We start from the raw sequence: 21,520 nt of genomic DNA on the forward strand, positions 1-21,520 counted from the left end.
TACGACTACCAGAATCATGTTATCTGCTCATTTCAATACTTCAAAATCATCTCACACTTCGTTGAATCTCGGGTAACCGGGCTCATGTAAACAGCCCCTTAAAGATAGGCTAGTTAAAAGCACAATAATTATGGCCAATTTGAATTCATAGACTATACAGTCTTTGGTAGGCTTTGCCGATTTCAATGCAGGGTGTCCCTACAAAAGGACTTATTGATTATTAAAATCAGTTTTCTGTTGTAACGACCTAAATGCATACTTACGAAAGCGTAAAAGGTGAATATATAAAATAATAAATATGAGTGCATACGAGACCTTAAATAACCTGGTCACGCTGGTTCACCATTTTAATAAGACATCAAAACAAAAAAAAACTTATTTCTCAAAGTGTGTACTTTCTGGGCACATGCACCAGGTAGATTTTACTATTCTTTGCAGCAAGACCACGACAATTTCCGCAGAATTTTTTCGTCGCCAAATTGGACTAAGTGAAACAGCTTTGTAGCAGCAATTTATAGTCAAAGCTATCTAATTTTTAGAATTCTTTATCTTTGTAATAAAATATACCTAATCCCTCTTGTACTTCGTCCATTTTATCAACGTCTCTGGAGAGCGATAAAGGAACATCAATTTTGCAAATAGATCTTCTTCGAGTTCAAATTCCTTCGTCTCTCTCACCATGTAAATATCTAAACACAACTTGAAGACTTTGTCCACATCCGGCATCTCGTCGAACATGATACGATATGATATCGACGTGAAAAACAAACGAACAAACTTGCCGACCAACCAAACGAATCCAACGTATAAACCGATTATCCTGTAAATCATTGAAACAAGATTAAATGCATGGTATAAGGCCGTAAGGGTAATTACAGGTATAACGAGCACGCGTTGTAACCATGCATTAAGGTCAATGCAGGCGCCCAGGAAAATGTTGATGATGCATGGTAAGTAAACTACAGATTTCAATAGTTTTTGTTTTGGGACATCCTGTACATGTAGTATTGTCCAAGAATGAGACCTACGCTATATCTTCACCTACAGGGTGTATAAAAAAACTACAACACAGCCAACACTTAATATTCATATATGTTCGCTTCTACTCAATAAAAAATATCGTAGGCTGCTGCGAATTTCTAAGGTTGCAGTTTTTTTATACACCCCAATTGTTAAAATGACTTCTTCTCGAAGAGGGACATGTTCAAGGTTATGGTGCTTCAGTTGTAAATTTAAATATTGTAACATTCAAAATTGTAAATATTGGTAATGAAATGTGTAAATATTGGTAATAAAAATAATTTTATCGCATGTTACAAATTTTACTGTCATCATGCATAGAAAGGCTTATGTCAAACGTTTCTACATTTGTGGGTCTGAACAAGGTGCTTATATAGGCATTCTAGCTATTACATTGTTATGGGTAATTTCAATAGCTTTGGGTTTTTTTTGGGACACCCTGTAGAATTACCTATTATGCCGATTGTGAATGTGCGGTTCGAGAAGGTTTGAATCTGCATATATGGTCTGTGATATGGTACGCAGAATTTTGCAAACATTGAAATCATCAGCCCTTGATATTTGTCTTACCTTATTTAATAATTCATAATTTATCCCCTATACATACTTTCTCCTTTCCTTCTACATATTCAAAATGTATTTCGCAACACTCGTTGTATACTTATCAATCCGCCATATTAAATTTGTCTCGAATTTGGTAAACAAAAAGCAAGGATTTTTGAACCGCGCGCGATTGCTTGTAAGAGCTACACGATGAATAATGTTGAAAAATATCTACATTTTTGCTGATAAGTATTTGGCTGAAGTAAAGTTACAGTAGATTAAGAAAAGAAAAGCAAAAAATAAGCACAAAAAACTCACCCAGTACTGGCGAAAAAGGAAAAATGCAAAGGTGGAACAAAATCATTGAATGTTATAACTTCCAGATCTGATGTGGATTGACTTGAGTCAAATATTGGTCTGGGGCTCTTCTGAGTCAATTCCCACCATTCGACTTCGCCGGTGACGTTGGGAACTGAACCAACTCTCACTTTTATTCCACAGTCAACGTAACTCGCATTAAACAGCTCAGTCAACGCCGTGGCCTGACCGCTCGCTGGCACGCGAATAAATGTCGGGAAAAGATTCTTGATCGTTCTGGAAAATGGATAATGATTTGAATATTCCTATGATAATAAACTTTCAAATATCTCCATTGCTTGTAAATATAACCTCTAATGTTTCTGAGTTCTTTGTCGATAGTGTTGATAATGTTCAACTTTTCACTAAATATTGCGATGTTTTTACACATTCTTATTTAGATTCACTTAAAAAAATCATCTTGTTTTTAGTATAATTCAATGTAATAACTTACATTTCATCTTGTCCCCTGCTAGCAGAATCCACTAACATATTGCCAAGATGTGTTCGCACTGTGTCATTGGGACTGAGTACGATTGAATTCACTCCAGATATCGTTTCTTGAACTAATGCGGTCAGTGGTTCTCTAAAATTGGTACATTGATATTCTGTATTTTTTGAAAATTTAAATTTCCTATCTATATCATAGGTTCCATGCACAGGAAACATCTACAACCAATGCTCCAATAACCACCCCCAATACTACAAATGGGAATACACTAGTCATAAGTTAAACTCTGTTAAAGAAGACACATTTATCTTTTAGCAGATCAATGCAGATTCTGCTTTAACAGGCTTATATGTGGGAACAAAACAAAAAGTTGCAATCTCTCACTCACCGTGTAAATTCCCATTGAAAACGCAATGTGACATTCGTATTATTCGACAATAAATCATTAACTAAATATTTCCTTGATGGCGGACTGATTGTCCAAATTGAGCTCGAGTTACCACTAACACGAACTAAAACTACATTTCCTTTTGCTTTGTAATTTTCCAGAAAACTGTCAATCTGAAAACGATAAATGTAAGTATATATAGACAATACAAAGTATTTGTAACGGTTTAATCCTTATCAGGATGAAGGTGTTGGTGTTTTTAGAAACGAAATATAGCTAGTGGCAATATCAGGGCAACAACACAATTCTTACCTGGTTTTGCGACGAGCCTTGATACGGTCTATTACTGGATTTGATATATTCTATTTCTGAATCAGTCAAAACTTTCAAGAACTGCTGCTGGGCACTGACTTTGAACAAAGGCTATAAAAGTCATATTAAATATACTTGCACTGCATTCGAAAAATAGCCAGGTATGATAGCGACAGGATAAAATCAACATAGACAATAACAATAACAACAACATCAAAACATTAAAAACATAAACATCATCAACAACAACAACAGCAAGAGTAACAGCAACAACAACAACCAAACAACAATAAACAAACAACAATAAACAAACAACAACAACCAAACAAGAACAACCAAACAACAACCAAACAAGAACAACAACCACACAACAAAAACCAAACAAAAACAATAACCAAACAACAACAACCAAACAGCAACAACAAATAACAAACGGCAACAACAAAAAAACAGCAACCACCACAACATGCAACAACAACAACAACAACAACAACAAAAGCAAATAACATAAGTAAATTAGTTTGTAGGTACAGCTAATTTATATTTGTATTCTGATATTACCATGCAAAATTACGAGAACATTAAAAGCAAATAAAGCAAAAAAAAAAAAAAAAAAAAAAAAAACAAACAGGAACAACAAAAAAACAGGAACAACAAAAAAACCGAACAACGTTTTGTCGAATACACAATGGGAAAATGGTTGACAATGAACGAGCAAAAAATAAATATTTGAGTGTTAAGAAAAATCGTTTAAATGAAAGCATTTTACGCGGTAAAAGTTTTACCTGATAACCGCCAATGGTCAATGTGAATGTGGCATCAGTAGGAGTATTGCTGGTGTACACCGAGTTGATATAGGACATGAACAATAATGGGAACCAAATAATCAAAATCAGCAGGAGCACTAGGAAACCACCGACGGCCCACTTGTTGAGAGACGGATACTGGGCGCCACGATCATGTCGAAACCATGGCGTCTAAAAAGAACATAACTAATTTTCACTGATGAAGTTTAATATTAGGCCATAATTTTACTCCACCATACAATCAAACTCCTGATAAAGAGAGAGAGAAGCGTGTGATTTAGAAGCATGATGAGGTATAAACGAAACTCGTTTTACTTTGCAGAATGCAACTAGAGGCTAGGGTGTAGTCGAAGCACCACAACGGTTCTATATAGAAAAGTGACTTCACCTTTTCAGCGGTACGATAACATTTTAAGATGTAAATATTCGCGTAGATATCTTCCATCTTGAGCCAGTGGAACAAGGTCAGCGTACTGTCTGTACAGACCCAGTCAAGTAAACTACGTAACTCCAATACGAACGGTATTGTTTGAATTCTTTCAAAATGAATTAAAAAAAACACGAAAGAAATGTTAGGATATTGAAAAACAAAGAGCAAACTTGAACAAATTTCGAGCCATAAAAATGTATAGTTTACAAACACATTCAATAAAAAGCGAAAGGTCTGTTACAAATTACGCAAAACAAGACTAAAGTTTGTAAGAACCAATGGTTTCGCTATGATGATACGAACCATCCCCCGAAACAAAATATACGACTATAGAGGATGACAGTTTAATAAAACGAAAACATGCTCAAAAATACAAGAGATAACTTACGCTTGAAACAGAACTACATTTATCAACGTAAAATTTTTTGTCAAAAAATTTCCCAGAATCCTCGTTGGGTAACCACAGCGTACTTGATACGAGGAAAAGCCAAAATATAAACATTTAAAAAGATAGAGGAATATCGCAGGAACGTTGTCTTGGAATCGCCTAAAAAACAAGAGATGTAAGATTTTACTTAATGAATACAGCCACAAGGAAACCTACCACAGCTCTTAGCTCTTACCTTTTAGTAAGATAGGGAACGACAAAGAACATAAAAATATGAAACGAGATGACCAGCACCACGAGATAAAACAATTTGCCAAGAACAAATTTTCGAAGATACAGAGCTCTGAAATCGGTATTATACATCATCAAACATTAAATAGAATAAATAGAATTAACACGAGACATAATCTTAATTCCCATGGCTATCCAATCCAAATTCCAATCTGAAGCTCGCTTCGAAAATTTACAATAGAAAGCTATAATCTAGCCGTCATAAATACACAACACACTTGACGTACCTGTCAATCATGATTAGGACAAACTGAGTGAGAACCATGTAGAGAAACGTTCTGGGTACAACATTCTTTTCGATAATCTGGGCGAAATTCGCATCGGAACTCGGCTAAAAAAGGGGGAAATGATCTTTTCCGTTAGTTGATATATACCATAGTGTCGGCAAAACATTACGAAAAGTTTATACATGTCTTCAAAATCGCGCGCAAAACAAAGATCTTGAATCATAAGTTTGTAGGAACACAGGGGGCGTTATTCCTACAAACTTATGATTTAAGTTCTTTATACACTTTGTAATATTACAAGAATATTATGACACAAATATTCGGGACCTAAATTTTGTCAGTATAACATTATAAGCAATTTATGTCACGATGCAATGCACGGGCTCTTGATATTTGTGTTTTAACTACAGTATCTTTCCAATGTGATTGGAAAGATACTGTAGTTAAAATACACATATATAATATCACTATATGTAGTTTACAAGCAGTTTTTCTTTGTCTAAAGTGATTAACAGGAAAAAACAAGCTTGCTAATATGTTGACGCACAAAATTGCACTATAGTGAGTACCTCAGCTTCAGCAAACGCTGACCAACTGAAAAGAATGATGAGAAAGATAATAAATTGGCAGCCAAACATTGCACCATACACATCAGTGGCACCAGATCCGATGTTTGGATCGACCATTCGGTGGATAAACGTGACCACATTCTTGACAATCCTACATACATAGACATTTTATCGCTTGTTAATTGTTACTGTAAAGTAACTACTATGTTAATTCTGTCCTTAACTACGGTCAAAAGTTAACTAGCCTTTTATACAACTGACCCAGGTCAGATGTAGGTATATTGGTTACATAGTGTACACTTTATTTACTACGTAATCCATATAAGTCTAAGCTAAATAATATAAGCTAAATATGATAAATAAAATAAATAAAATACCCTTTATGTTTCTCGGGACCTTCTTCAAGTCTCTCCTGGTCTTCTTCCTAAGACAATTGAATCAAAATCAGCTCGATGAGAAAAGTAGAATATTTCTAATCGCGGGCAGATAAGCATACTCTCTATGCTGAAAAAAAAGGGAAGCAAGGAGGTACTTGTGGATGCCCTTGCCAATTGAATGTGTTTAAAAGCTATAACTACAACAGGTTTAGGTAATATAGTTATAAAAAGCAACTGGGACCTAGATCCAGCATTATGGAAAAGTTGAATAAATAAATAAATAAATAAATAAATAACATTTTCCTACCACCGAAACGGTACCATCATCCGATCTAGCGTCGCCCCGAGAATCAACTGTAGTGGAATCTACGTGCGTGAAAAAGAGAAGCGAAGATTCTTTACTTCATGCCTACAATTCTTGTCATCTTGTTAAACAATTCAACGTAAAAAACTTACCATTTTCCACATTTGAAGAGGAATTACGTCCAAAAGCATTCCCAAATTCTGAGCTTAATCGACCTCTCCACAAACCATGAGCCTATGTAGACAAAATATATATATAAAAAATAGATAGTGCTTGTGAAATCATTAAGAATCCATCGATGTTAAATAAGGGTCATGTTGGTGTGCACGAAAATATCTAGATTGGTTGGTTGGTTGAGTAGCCCAGATATAAAATTCACCACGTAAGATCTATATCATTGGGACAATATCATTACACCTAAACTGTTGATCTAAATATTGGGACAATATCATTGCACCTAAACTCAATCGCTCTTCATTAGGAACTAAGTGTTTAACACTATAAAAAATTTTTAATAATCCAGTATACAGAGCAAACAGAAGCATTCTCTGACCATGTTCGAATGAAAAATTAGGAAATTATTATTGGAAAGAACGAATTGTGATTGCCTTACCTGTAATGCATAGCGATGGAAGAAAATTGCTAACAACAGCAATAAATCGTACGCGGTAGTCGCTCCGTCTCTTTCTATTTCAAATATTCTCGCTGGACACAGGGGATCATTTCTTAGTTCGATCGTGCTGCTACAGTCGTTGAAATGAATGAACTCAAATTTGAAGATATACTTGATGATGATGACGAATTGCGTGTAGGTTATGACCGTGATCCAAAACATCTTCGTGGGTCGTGGAATGGATAACATTCCCCAAAGGAAGATGAACAATGGAAATGCCATGGACAATACCGACGCGTACACGACGTGATTGATGATCATCATCAGGAAGCAAAGGTAATTCGTTTGGGAAATGATAGCGTAATACAAAGCCCGGACGAATTTCATGAGACGCCAGTTTGGTATGGAACCTCCTTCAATCGTGTCAACTTCACCCGTCGTTATACTAGTCCAGGATATGGTATCATCTTGCAAATTGATCAACTGGAAACATGAATAGGAAATGTTACAACATTGTTTGCAATTACTTCGTTTACTGACATTACATAATATATTGTATGTTACAAACGATCATTTTGAAGGTCCATAAAATAATGATTAAGTACAACAATTTTAAACAGTTTGTTCTGGCTGAACACAAATTCTATCTTTCATTTTCAAAAGCGACGCTACTCAATCCGACCGAAAAGTTACTCTATTTCATGAATATATGTGCAAACATTAAATTTACTTAGTGGAAAAAACATTTTTCATGAAAACGAATGTAACTCATCACACCTTTGCATCCACTGAATCGTCATCAATCGACTCTGAAGCCATCATTTCACGTGATCTATTATTGTATTCCCTGATTATTTCCATTTGTCTCTTTTCTTTTCGAGCTTTCTTGAGCTGTCTGGCAACAGCTCGATAATCCTTGCTAAGTAGATTGAGGAAACCAATCAATTTATCCAAAACCCACTTTCCATAAACTAGGAATAATTTCAATACGGATTTTAGTTTCTTTACGACACGCGCACGTGTTGTTTGAGAAGTGTTGCTTTGGGAATCCGTTGGCTGGTCTTGCTCTTGTCCAACAGACGTTTCTTTCTCACTCTGTTTATCTTCCTCTTTCACGAATTCTTCCGATTCACTTCCATTTTCTAAAAACAAAACAAACCACGGCATCGATCAAGATAAGCCTAGCTATTTATTGTAAGGGATTAAAACTAATCTACATCAGTCTTAACCCATCATAATCTATGTTGATTCTGCTCCTTCGATCCTATATCATTCTACTCCACTTCATTTAGCTTCATTTTATTCTACTTCACTTATACTTTACTTTATTCTATCCTTCTTCATTTTACTCAATCACAATATCATTCTAATTTACTATATTCCACTTTTATTCTACTCCACTTCAATATATTCCACTTCATTCTATTCCGCGTCACCCTATTCCACTCCATTCTAACCGGTCCCCACTTCGTTTATCCGATTTCAATTTATCCCATTCCACTCCATCTCATCTACCTCTTTCAGTTCCACTTAATTCATATCTATTTCATATTCATTCGATCCCATTCAATCAGCACTTTATCGTGTTAAAATTACGTTTATAGTACAAACCATTAAATTCATTGGAGCCACGACTACCGCGATCCTGTGGGAATTCATCAGAATTGCTGTCGGAATCAGAACCTGATTCTTCTCCGCTTTCAAACTGGTAATAACCGCCAGAATATATCGCTTAAAAGAAAACAAAAGTGACGCTTACAGTAATTCCGTACATGTTTATATTGTTCAAGTGCTAAGATTACCTGAAACTAAGGCCTTATTCACACTAGCTACTAAGAATCGAGATCCATGGTATTATTTTCCGATAGACAAAGGATTTTGACAATAGGGCATGTAATATCAAAACGATTGGTGGCTGGATATACTATACTTTTGAAGAATTCCAGTAAAAATATTATCTTTAAAGATCTTCTAGCAACATTTTATATTTAACAGGCACAAATAAATCTAATCTAAAGTTTTTCGTATACCTTCGTAATGTGACTTGGGTTCCTGTGCCCTGTGTTGCAGTGTTCGCTTGTTCTTTAGTTTTTTCACACTGAACAAGAAAATAAGATATGCCCATTTGAAAAGTCTCGTCCGCAAATTGCTTTTATCTTTTCGTTTGATGTTGCAATACGGCGATTGTATATATATATAATGCTTCATTTACACTAGTCTCATTAATACATTTGACTTTCAACATTCGACCTCTCGTTGAAGTAAATTTAGCTTCAGCTAGTATAATGGATTTTGGTGAGCAGTGTGTAGTACATTGGAAAAAGTGATCAAATCATTCCTGTTACCTTCGCTTTATTTTTGACATTTCTTCTTCATCCCTTTTCTTCACGGCCTCCAGATTCGCCTTAAGTTGTTGGTCAATAAATTGAGCTCCCCTATATTTTTCAAAAAGAAAAATTAACAACATTGATCTTTTTCCAATACCACTTATACAGAATCGTGAAACAGACGAGAATCTGTTGAGAAACTCTTTCATCAGAACATTCCTCCTCGCTATTAGACCTAACGCCTTCCATATACAATCGCCTGCATGCCCTAAAATTTAAAGCTAAAACAAAAAAATTGAGCACATTACCAGGAAGCCATTTCTGCTTGTTCTCTCAATTCCCTTTTGACATAATAGAAATAGTCACTGGTGAAGATCCGATACTGTATCAACAGGAATACGAAACATGCGCAGTCCATAGAAAGGCCGGTATCATCTGGAGATATGCAGTCACGTTCGGCGAGTGTCAGCGGTCTGTACGTATACCCAGCCTGACGTAGGCAGTAAAGACTCAGTAACTGTAGGACGTAGCATCCGCTGTACTCTTTAACATCGTCAATCCAAACGCAGGACACCAGCTAAAAAACATTATAATGTGTTATTTGATAATTTTGAAATGATTTCGTTAAGCATTCTTGGGTATCATGAAACGTCTTCCCAGTGATGACACAGCGATAATAATTTTATTATTATGGAGGAAACACTGGTGATAAATGAAATAATGGTATCGCTATCTCTGATATGATCAGGTGAACTGTTACAGATTATAACTTCTATTTTTGGACGAAATTCAAAATGCGTTTTCGGAATGCGGAAATTCTGTTAACTTACTTGTAAACAAACTTTGAGAAAGAGAACGAAGAAATTATAACCCATAAATATCTTCCACCAATAAATCAACTTCGTATGAAGATAAAGTGATTGCCCGTGCCACAGGAAGAAGAAACAGCCGAGTATAAAACCAAAGTTGAAAATACTGATGGTGCTCTGCACCGTGATGTACACTACGGTCAACGTGACCCAGTAAATGTGTTGAAATAAAAAAATCTGTAAAAAGTAAAGTTTACTCGTGAATGAACCTGTAATTTGTGCCTGGTGTACAGTCAGGCGGTGCGAAGGCCAGGTTAATTTCAGCGAATAAAAACAAAAGATAGCCGCTGGTTATGAAATTTTCTCTAAAATTCGTTCTCCCCTCCCTTAGTAGCGCGATTTATCAATATTAAGAAATCTTTATCTTCACCGGTGTAAAGTATATACAAAGAAAATTTCTTCCTATATATTGATTCATTAAAATCTTGTTTAAGGCAGCTTTCCACTGAAAAAAATCATGCCCCGGACCGGATCAAATGGGTTTTTTGTGTTTAAAACGTTAAGTTTTGGTTGCGAACAAACGGATAAAAGAACTTTTCTGTCCGATACGGTCCGGGAGTGGGAACCAGCTTTACGTATGCACAATCCCGGAACAGAGCTATGACTAGGTTTCGAGCCAAAAACTTTTCACCTTATCTAAAATCCATGCATGCTCAACAATTGAGGAAAAGCCACGAATATACCTTAAACATATCCAACCACGTTTTGTTTCTCATAAAATCTGACGAGTTAAATCTGTTACTTCTTGTCTCTTGAATGTTGACATGACTTGGAGAATCATTCGGTACAGGTTCGGTGGTCGGTTCTGTTCGCTCGTTTGCGAACACCTTTTGCTGACAGCAAGCCAGCAGAAGTTGGAAAAAATCAACTGCAAATAAATAGATTTTATTGTGACCAAGGTACATATCTATGAAACTAAAAAAGTCATAATCATGTTTGACTTGTCTTTTATAAGTACATATTGCACAGGGCTAACAATGTCTCAAACCAGCGAAGAATTAGTCAAAAGTTTTTCAACTCCTTTGCCATATGATAAATAGTTATGTATAATACTGCATCAGTTTTAAACTGCTCTTTCGTCCACAAGCGATAAACAAATCACAACCTCGCTAATCTATGTCTGCATAGATCAGAGTGATGGCACTAAAAGCATTGTTTTCACATCGGGATTAATGTACTGTTACAGCCTGTGATAGATTTTACAAATTCCATGATAAAGGAAAGCATGTTAGTCAAACTAAAGCGGTTTGTAAATTCTTCAACCGTCCCTTGGTCAAAGCCTTAGACACTATAAATTACGGTAATTATTAAATGTTTTTACTGTTTTATCAAACACAACAAACTTACCTAATAACAATTTAGCATTTTGGGGATCCTCGGGATCAGTTAGGAACATCCAATGGATCAGATTATGGTCAAGTCGTGTTGTCCATGGATACCCTATAAATTGAATAAACAAATTATGCATCGTATTTAGAATACAATAATTTTATTTCATCTCTTTATCATTTTAAAACATTCGTTAGTTTTAAAACATTGGAACTTAGCGATAACAAATTGCATATAGTTATCATTACCTGTGCAGAGCCCAGGAGGCCATCCCAAGACAAGAACATACTGTACGGGTAACATTATAGCAAGAAACAGAAGATACAGTCTCCATATGGACGATGATTTTTTACGACCAAGCATGAGAAAGGTTCCCAGCCAGAAGGAATATACAACAGAGACTGCATCACAACGAACACCCATGTTTATCACGATGGATACAACACACACCTGGAATTAGAGACTGGAGATTAAGGCTTATTGGGATTATAACTGGGTTAGGGTCATTCACACCACAGTGTAGGATTCATTGAGAGGGTGCACAGGGGGTGCGCACACGTGGGCCACGATGGATAAAATACAAACTGGGATAAGGGACCGAAGACTGGGTAAGAGGTGTCCAGGGAATTAACCGTGCTTTGAAGGTCGGTTGAACTCCAAACTCAATAAAAATAATAGCCCCACTTTCTAACCCTAGGTCCGTTTGAAGATTGCCTACCTCGACAAAAATAAAATCTACAGGCATGAGATATTTACACGACAGTTAAAGTTGGACAAAGCTATGATGTAATTACCTCCCATCCAAAATTATAGAAAAATTTATTGCAAAGATATTTGAACATCTCCGCCAAACCCTTGTCGGCATGCTCCAATTCGACGCTGTCTGGAAACAATATTCCTTTCGGTATTTCCCTTGAACAGTATTTAATACGGCACAATTTCTAAAACAGAGGGTAATGTTAATATATAAGGAGAGACAAACGGCATGACAAATTCAGATGGAGTATTCGGAACATTTGCAGACGAAAACCTTTCTTCATTTAGGTGTACATGAAACGTACGTGGTAATATCAAACATGACTACATGATTTGTTACTTTGCATGAATGCGGGAACTTTACCAGGATAAACTGGCCTTATTATTTATAATAACTATACCGAATCCAAGTACTTCGATTTAATGAAAATTTTTTGTGTCAGAGCAAAAAGTAATATTATACGCAAGACCTCACCCGATGCAGGTGTGCATGTAAGAAGAGTGTATGAAAATTGTATGCATGAAAACGTTCATAGGAACTTCTAAATTTAGGGAGATTTTTCAATCACAAACAAGGAACCCGAGCACACAGCTATTTTCTTCAATCTCACCTGATGATGCGTTATGACTGTTTGAAAAACGATCACGAAAACAATGAAAAGATACCCCTTATGAAATAAAAACACAAAACACATTCCAGATTAATCTAGTTATACAACAGAATCACAACAGCACGTTTTTAACAAATATATTGCTATAGTGTAGAGTACAGCATAGTTCCTGAGACACGAAATATGCAGTGACAAAGTACCTGTATGTCAGCGGATATATTTTCCGTTTTATAAAAGCCAACCCATAATGCATTGTTAGTGAAGTGGTTGACAACGTTAGATCGACGGAACACCTACAATAAGAAAAAGGCGGACATTTAAATCCGCATACATTTCGAAAAACAAATACAGATCAATCATTTTAAAAGAAGTGACTTGTAATAGACAATTCCCGTATTAAATTAAATGTTCAGCTAGAAAAAATTTGAGTTATGCACTTATGCTTTCATCATCAAATACAAAAGTTTCCGAGTAAGTACCACTTATGTACATCATAGTATAAAGACGACATTTAATTTTCACACACGTTTTTCAACATAAAATATATTAAAAAGATTCCTACCATATTGGAACAGTTATGCTGAAATACATCTTCTTGAACGAACTGTAACTGATAACACATCTTTGCCAAGATGACCAAAGAACTCCATATTAGAAAACAGTACGACAATGCTCTTTGAATGATACCAGAAGGCATTGCTATAGCCAGCAAAACAATGATTACGGCATTTATGGCACAAACCTACAATCAATGATTAAAAAAGAACATCATTTCGAATGTATACCACAATCAATGAAACTGAAGGTTGTTTTCAAGTTACCTACGAACGTAGCTACACAAATAAAGAAGTTCATTTGTATGTTTTTTATATAAAATAAATAAGTGACTGCACTAGAATTAGAGCTCCATAAGATCTTGTACGTATGCATTTGCAAAGCTTTCTTTTGTAAAGTAATAAAAAATTGAAAGGGCTCAAAATTCCGGGTTTAAAAGTTTGGGAAATCCCTCCACAAAACATACATATATACATACTTTATGACATAGATACAGTATATATGTTTGAACATTTGTAATAGCATTTTAGGGATGGTATTCAAAGGATTACAGTACCTACTGGTGATCTAAATTTGAATACATACTGTACCTTCGATAAAACGACGCAAATCAAAGTGAAGCTGATGACTTTGGCCATGTGAAGTTCACCCAATCTCCACAACAATACAGTCATGTGGTTATAACACTCTAACAACCACGCTTTCTGGGGTGGCGTCAAATCATTCTCATCTCTACCATAAAATGCCTCCTGATTGGACGCAGTGCCATTTGCTGCTCTCATATTAGATAATGGGATAAATTCCCCTTCATCTTGATCATTTGAAAGAGTGAGGGAGACCCTCTCCTCATCAGTTGTTGGCCTGACCTCTTGGCGCGGTGGACGAAGGTCAATCATGGCCATGAATGGCCGATAGAAGAAATGCAGTTGGATGACAATTATTACTGAGAAAGCGGTTGGAGTCAAAAGTTCTAGCAGCAGACTAGCTTTTGTATGCTGACGAAGACCCAGGTCGTATAACCTGCGAAAACATACAATTTAAATTTGCTATCGAAAACAAAACATTCATGAATTTACCAAGTCAAAGACCAATTAATAGAACATGGCCATTGCAATCACATGCATGCACGTAGCATAAATCAAATTACGAACAATAAAATGATAAATTACCACTTAATAGTATTTTAATTTCTTTCATTCATTCGACATATGAATAGTGCTAGTTCTTGGTCAAATGCAGACTGCAGTTAAAGAAATACAACTAACCATTCTTGAGAAAGATGCGTCGTATTTTGCCAGTACATTGGCATATTTTCGAACTGGTACGTGTATATAACCAGCAAAATGCACACAGAGTAAATCACCATCGCCCACCACACAGGACGCAGGATCACACGCCAAAATGAAAACGAGACCTATAAAGAAGAATGATTAGGCATGGAATTTGAAAATCTGGAGAAGGCACAAAAAGTGCAATTTTAGGTAATTCAGGAAACCGCGGTTCTATAGCATACGTACTACACAAGTAAGAAACAACAGAGCAATCAAATACCTGATAACATACGAACAGGAACAGAAATATGGCCATGTACCCAATTTGGTACATTGATACGTCATTCTGGAGACCGACCAATAGGAAAGCACCACAACAAACTAGGATCCAGTATTTACTGAGCACCGATTTTATCCATCTCATAAATATCACATCAACAGTTGTATCGCCGGTATCTGGAATGCTTTGAGACGTTTCATTGCCTATGGGATGAAAACGATTATGCAACATCTTTCTCTGAATAGTCAGAAGTGATTTAATGCACGTAAAAGTATAATTCACGTTTATATCATAGCTACAAGATGTACTGTGATGAGCTACAAGATTTTTGCCTTGTCTTTGAGCTAAAAACCACCTTGGAGAATTTTTTATACTTTATCTTGCATTGTCTGGACACTATCTCATATTATCACCATTGTACATACTTATACAGGTTCAGTAAATATTACTGGAAAAAACTTCTTCTCGTTTTTGTTTGATTCAGCGATGTTTACGCTGCCTTTGGCGAGTAATTGTGAAATAATAATAAAACATTTAGTTGCGGTTGACAGTTCCTAATTACAACTTCGACTCGCATTGTTTGTTTACGTGCGGATTTGGTGTATCACGATGATGTAACATACGTAATTTTGATGTAACATACGTAATTAGTAGGTGCATGTAGCTTAGGAATATAAAATTTGTACCTTCTGCTGGAGCAGCCATCTGAGCTTGGCCCCCCGTAACTAAATGTAAGAACGGAACGCTTTTAATGATGGATTAGGTTATGTATAAAACACGGACAGACAGGGGGGTAACACTGTTTTCAAAACAAACTCTGATTTCGTCAAAGCAAGCGTTTTGGGTGGGGTTCAAAAGCCTGTACATAACACAACTTAGTTCGACCTTGGGGAGATTAGTCCCCTCGATCGACACTGTAGATTCACTTACCCATTCTTGTTAACGCGATGAAGATTGGTCGCAGTGCGAATTCTTCTCCATCCGTCCGGCTTTGCTTCTCTTTGACGTACTGGTGATGTGTGATCCAGAAGATCCACGTGAATAGAGTCTAAAAAAACAAATAAATTTCTATTGATAAAGAACGCTGATGAATTGAACAGACAGAATTACTGTTGAAACCCTGAAAAGATCATTCTAAAAAGTATGAGAAGAATTTTCACGTCAAAACAGCTAAGCTACGAACACGCTACAGGTAACAGAATGGACAGCTCCATCTTTCAATACTCTTTACCTGTACAGCCAAATGCACACAGGGGTATCTCCATTTTTTGAGTCCCAATTCCTCGTAATCCAGTTCGCCTGACGCGCTCTTCATCGGTAGCTCGTCGTCGTTCAAATCCAGGCCATAAATATATTGTATGAGTAGTAACACCTCGGCATATATTACCAGATATGGCGAAGTTACCATACAAAAGGACCGAGCGAAAGGTGTTATCCAGATTAGGCAAGCCCAGAGCAGCAGGACAAAAGTCAACCAAGAATGGTAGATAATACTCCATGCCTGGAAATGAAATGATACAGTAGCATCGGCTGAAACTCTCTCAATAATAGTTTTTAAGCCAGCTTTTTTCTAGACAACGAATAGAGTTTGACTAATGTTTTTGAATTCTTTACAAGGTGAATTTCTGAACGGGGTTTTATAGATTATAAAAAGCTTTATCATTAAGCTATCACCTTTCTCTAAAGGCTTTATTTTCTACACAGAATGTTCCCAGAAACTAAATACCCCAATTGGAATCAAGCTGTTTGAATATGACTTATGTTAGGCTAACTTTTAGCGACACACTTTACATCATGTATTAGTGAAATATATAGCAAACAAGAACCTATAAGACGCCGGGAAAATGTCGTGGATATGTATGGCGTAAGCACTACCGTGGATGTGCATATCACGCCATATATACCCATGACAATTTCACGTAAATTTCCCCATTAGCTCAGCGAGAACGTGTTATTGGTTCAGCCTACAGTACACTCACCATCATGATGATTAGAGAAGCAATGTAACTTTGCGCCATGAAGAAAGATAGAATACTAAATACTGTCTCTTTCACGGTCAGTTTTGGACGATCTTCGCTGCCGTTTCTTGCGGCTTCCGCTTCTTCATCGTCTTGTTCTGAAGCCTGTTCCGCCTCTTCGTCACATTTATCACCATGCTAAATGAAGTATAACAAAAAATACGTAAGATTGAGCCACTACACTATCGTAACAATATCTACGATTGAATTAAGTACTAAACTATCTTAACAATATTTATAACTTATGGATGGACTACTGTGTAAATGATCTTAACAATATTTACTACATTTATACATGTACTTCTATAAATTTCTATCTTAACAATATTCGCGATTGAACTGCTAAATTAATAATATATTTACGACTGGATGAACTTTCAAACTGCCAGACCTGATCGGTGTTATCGTATCTGATTTCCGTGGCAAGGAACCAGTAGAGGGTCACAACGACGGCGACCAATACAAAATGAGGCCAGTCCAGATCTTCACCTCGATAATGAAGAGCCTGTGGATTATTACATCTTGTTTCGACAAAACCAACCAATCCTAGAAGTCTAAAGGGAAATAAGGACTTAACACCATCATGATTAGTTCTTCAATGTGATTCAGTAAACTGCTATCTTTTCGTCATACATGCATGCAGTACTGTTTATATTTGTGTGTCACATTTTGGTCGTGTCCAACAGAGACCAGAAAATTGCACTTACCTCGCTGGCAAAGATTTCACTGGTAACGACGACTGGAAAAACTGAAACTGATAGAAATACAACACCAGGAGATGCGATCCAGAATAAATCATAAGAAATAGTCTGACTCGAAACAACGTCGTCCAGTAATGCGAATGCAATGTCTTATGCATAGACCACATCGTGCCGAACAACAAGAACAACAGAAAATACACACAGGATATCAGGCATGGTACAGATATTCCCGCCACTAGAAGCAGAAGCAATACCAAATATGGTAGAACGTAATTTCTTATGTTGGAACTGATGTTGAAAGTTTTATCTCGGTTCGATCCCTCGTTGACGTTATTTGTACGCAAACGTCCCAACGCTCTGGTGTTTATCCAGCAGAATATGGAAAATACCAAAATGATCAAATCCGGCAAAAGCAAACGGAAAATATCCAAGGCAGAAACATTGTCGAATCTAGAAAGAAAATGTGTAAAATCATACGCATTTTCAATAACAACTCTTCACTTCTTATCAGAGAGTTTATCTTTTCAGGCATTTTATAGATGCTTGCTTTGAGCTGTCTCCTCGTATTGCATTGAAATTTGTGCGCCTGGCTGAAACTATCAAGCGATAAAAACAAATGGCACACAAACCTGTTCAAGCCAATTTCTCGTAAAACTTCTTCAAGCAGAGAACCTATTTTAAAGAAGCCACAAAATGACGGAGAAGAAAGTAGCACTTATCGAAATTTATTTGAGAAATCTTGTTCATCTTTAGACTTAAAGCTAGTTCAGACCGATATTTACTTACATCTCTCCAAAAAGTGTCCATATGGGGACAAAGAACCAAGTATGATTTGAAAAACAATTTGTGCAACTGACGCTAACCCAGACAGGAATATCAGAGCCTTCAGAAATGAAATTGTAGTTCCTTTACCTGCAAAAAGAGAATTTTTTTCACAACACACAAACATTATAATTGGGCATTTACTGACGTGAGAAACATGTTACACGATGTACATTCGCAACAATTAAATAAATTGTTGTTGTCAATTCGAATCAAAGCAAATCATCAGTTTTTGTCATTTCAAGTAATAACGCAGCCAAGAAATTCATGCACCTTCTTGAGCTCCTTGAGCTCGTTATATTTCAAGAACCCTTGAAATGCCATTAAATTTTTGGCAAATTCTCAGAAACTCCTTGGATTTTCTTTGAAAGTTTCGAAACTTAAACAACATGTCACGCAACGTGCAATTGTGGAGGGGATTACTCGCTTAAAAAATCTGTACATAAATCTTCGAACTTAAAAATAGATTGAACCCAGGATGGCCTGACTACATATCGTCAACCTGACTCTTCGCCGGCCGTTTTTCTTACCTCGGCAATTTCTAACCGATGGGCTTGGCAGAAGTGGAATACAAAAGAAACAACACAGGTACAACAGAGAGAATCCATTAAATCTAAATATGAAAGCTAAAAGAAGAAAAATTTGCATCATTATTAAATGTTAAAGAATGGCATGAATATAAAAGGAAAAGCCAACCGAATAACTCTCCTTTGATGTTTGCGGTCGAAACGACTGTTGTACTTAAATCATGCCTGCTTTATACTGTATTTCGTGTTAATTTCGCCAGTTTATGACATAGCCTCGACGATATTTGGAATGAGAATTTCAAAACGCAAAACAATAAGAAATTTTTGTATTTCTGTACTATAAAATGATTAATACGTTTTTTCGATGCTGATAAAAAATTAATTTCTCCTAAACGCAACTAATTGGTCACGTGAAAGTTTGCCGCGCGGGGAAAAAACGAAACGAAGTCAGGGTAAGTCGTGGTTGAAATTCTGTTTAAAAAAGCATGAAATAATCCTTTTCATCGTGGGAAATTTCAATATTTGATGATTCAAATTTCAAAGTCATTAGTAGAAGGGGAAAAACACTATCAAAGGTATTTTCAGATGTATTTTTGTTGAAACTGTAACTGCTTTTCGACTTTCAACTTTGCAGCGCCGATTTATTATAATTCAAAGGACATATTTAGGTCTTTTACTTTCTTTTTATAACTGCAAATTATATTTTTGGTTCAGGTATATATAAAATTGATTAATCTCCACAAAGGCACAATTATTGAACTAATTTAAAATTTAAAGTTTATGCCATTTTAGAAGCAAGTTTTCCCTTTGGTATTGTTTTATATATTCAGGCTTGTTTTCTGAAATGTTTCTGCACAAAATTCAGTCTCAATTATAGGTTATTTACAAGCAAAGGCTATCATGCAGTGTCTTGGAAAAACTATATCCTAAATCCTGATGATTTAAGGTGGCAAATAATTTTTTCAAAACATGCCAATATCACTGCAAGTGCATTCCTATACTTTCTATTTCACTTTCAGTACTTGAGAAACTTTGTTGAATAAATCTACAGTATTACAGGCAAATATCTGATTTCTGAATTACAAAAATATTTTCTAGATGCCCTAATAATGAGTTAAAGTGTCTAATATCCAGTAACACTTTGTATGCACTCTGAACTTTCATTGTATAAAAGTTTTCTACTGTCTGTCATATATCCAACACAGTATATTTGGTTTGCAATGTGTATAAACATAAAATAATTAATTAAATAACCGGAATTTAGGTCCTTAAGAATTCCGAACAAATGAAATATGAGCAATTTTCAAACCAGTAGGTCCTGGTAATTGCCATGAACGTTTACAAGAGACATGCAGAACAGAATGTCTGCATATCGATCTACCCTTAAAATATCTTGCACAAGCCTTTGAATCTAATTAACGACTGAAAATTGCCAGCCTGACCCATCTTGCCAACTTTTCTGATGCAAATTTTGCAATTTTATTTTCTAGTCATTGATGAGGCTTTATACATTGGGACAACTACTTTAGTTAAGCTTTTTATGTTAATTAGGGACACTTTGGTCTAAGGAAGTCTTTGCATTATGGGACAGCAATACCGCTTGGGAATATCTCTATGACTGCAGTAATATTACTGTGCTTCAAGACATCCTTATAGGCTTATACTTATGTTTCTTGTGAAATTTGGTTTTGAATTTGAATGGTGGTTGAATTCTAAATATATAAGGAAAGATTGTAGTGCTCGGAAACACACATATTATGCTATTTTGCAATGGACCGCTGAAACAATTCAAATTTCATGGCATGTTCATTGATAGTAAATTTCAAAAGGATTGCTATTTGTTATATATCAAACCATATAAAAATAGTCTTTAAATTTAATAATTGTCTTACCTGCAACCAAAATGATGGGTAGACAAAATTTGAAGAGCACAGCGCATAAGATCGGAGAGGTCATTGTTCAAACACAGCCAATTTTAAACGTGGCTGAAATAATTGTTTATAAACATGAACTTTGAGTTCTCAGCATGTCTAATTTTATCATCACACTCCATCATTCAACGACATAAATATTGATCACGATATTGAGTGGAGAAAACGCCATCAATCAATCTTAAATTTCTAAGCTCTTTTGAAACTTTCAATTTAACACCGAAGACAAACATCGTCGCCAAAATATCGACGGGATACGACACGAGAAATTAAAAAAGCTAATATTTACACACAATGCAACGCAGTTATCGATATGTAAAATTTAGAACACCTCATGTTATAGTTATGCGCCATTTCAAGTTTGTTGCTTTATTTATACCAACAGGGGGGAGAGTGAACCAACATCGCAACATGCAATATCGATTAATCGATAAATGTTGTTGGTGG

General features: G+C 35.9%; 1 protein-coding gene across 1 annotated transcript; it reads right to left on the bottom strand.

The window, feature by feature from the left end:
* Positions 1-29: 29 nt before the first annotated feature.
* LOC114517181 (piezo-type mechanosensitive ion channel component 2-like) lies at positions 30-21,480 on the bottom strand. The gene is made up of 41 exons (XM_028536840.1): positions 21,035-21,480; positions 19,146-19,241; positions 18,580-18,705; positions 18,423-18,465; positions 17,800-18,243; positions 17,484-17,646; positions 17,054-17,230; positions 16,306-16,575; positions 16,005-16,122; positions 15,761-15,799; positions 15,075-15,277; positions 14,789-14,937; positions 14,114-14,543; positions 13,531-13,710; positions 13,169-13,261; positions 12,969-13,025; positions 12,396-12,542; positions 11,850-12,051; positions 11,620-11,712; positions 10,956-11,140; positions 10,234-10,449; positions 9,712-9,980; positions 9,422-9,511; positions 9,107-9,174; positions 8,688-8,807; positions 7,854-8,218; positions 7,077-7,559; positions 6,616-6,697; positions 6,467-6,525; positions 6,160-6,206; positions 5,783-5,933; positions 5,214-5,317; positions 4,931-5,038; positions 4,696-4,854; positions 4,266-4,413; positions 3,857-4,048; positions 3,072-3,182; positions 2,760-2,932; positions 2,375-2,506; positions 1,882-2,157; positions 30-820 (listed from the first exon to the last, which is right to left on the bottom strand). Exons 1-41 carry the CDS (start codon positions 21,096-21,098, stop codon positions 568-570), a joined length of 6,885 nt encoding a protein of 2,294 aa, XP_028392641.1. The 5' UTR covers positions 21,099-21,480; the 3' UTR covers positions 30-567.
* Positions 21,481-21,520: the final 40 nt, after the last annotated feature.

Source organism: Dendronephthya gigantea, unplaced genomic scaffold (assembly GCF_004324835.1).
Source record: "Dendronephthya gigantea isolate DGI-Jeju-01 unplaced genomic scaffold, DenGig_1.0 000007F, whole genome shotgun sequence".
Taxonomy (NCBI): domain Eukaryota; kingdom Metazoa; phylum Cnidaria; class Anthozoa; order Malacalcyonacea; family Nephtheidae; genus Dendronephthya; species Dendronephthya gigantea.

Coding starts and splice junctions, on each gene's coding strand:
- LOC114517181 (XM_028536840.1), bottom strand. CDS start 21,098: ATGACCTCTCCGATCTTATGCGCTGTGCTCTTCAAATTTTGTCTACCC. Junction 18,466..18,579: donor TGGACACTTTTTGGAGAGAT/GTAAGTAAATAT, acceptor TCTTTAAAATAG/GTTCTCTGCTTGAAGAAGTT. Junction 5,318..5,782: donor CAGCGTTTGCTGAAGCTGAG/GTACTCACTATA, acceptor CCCCTTTTTTAG/CCGAGTTCCGATGCGAATTT.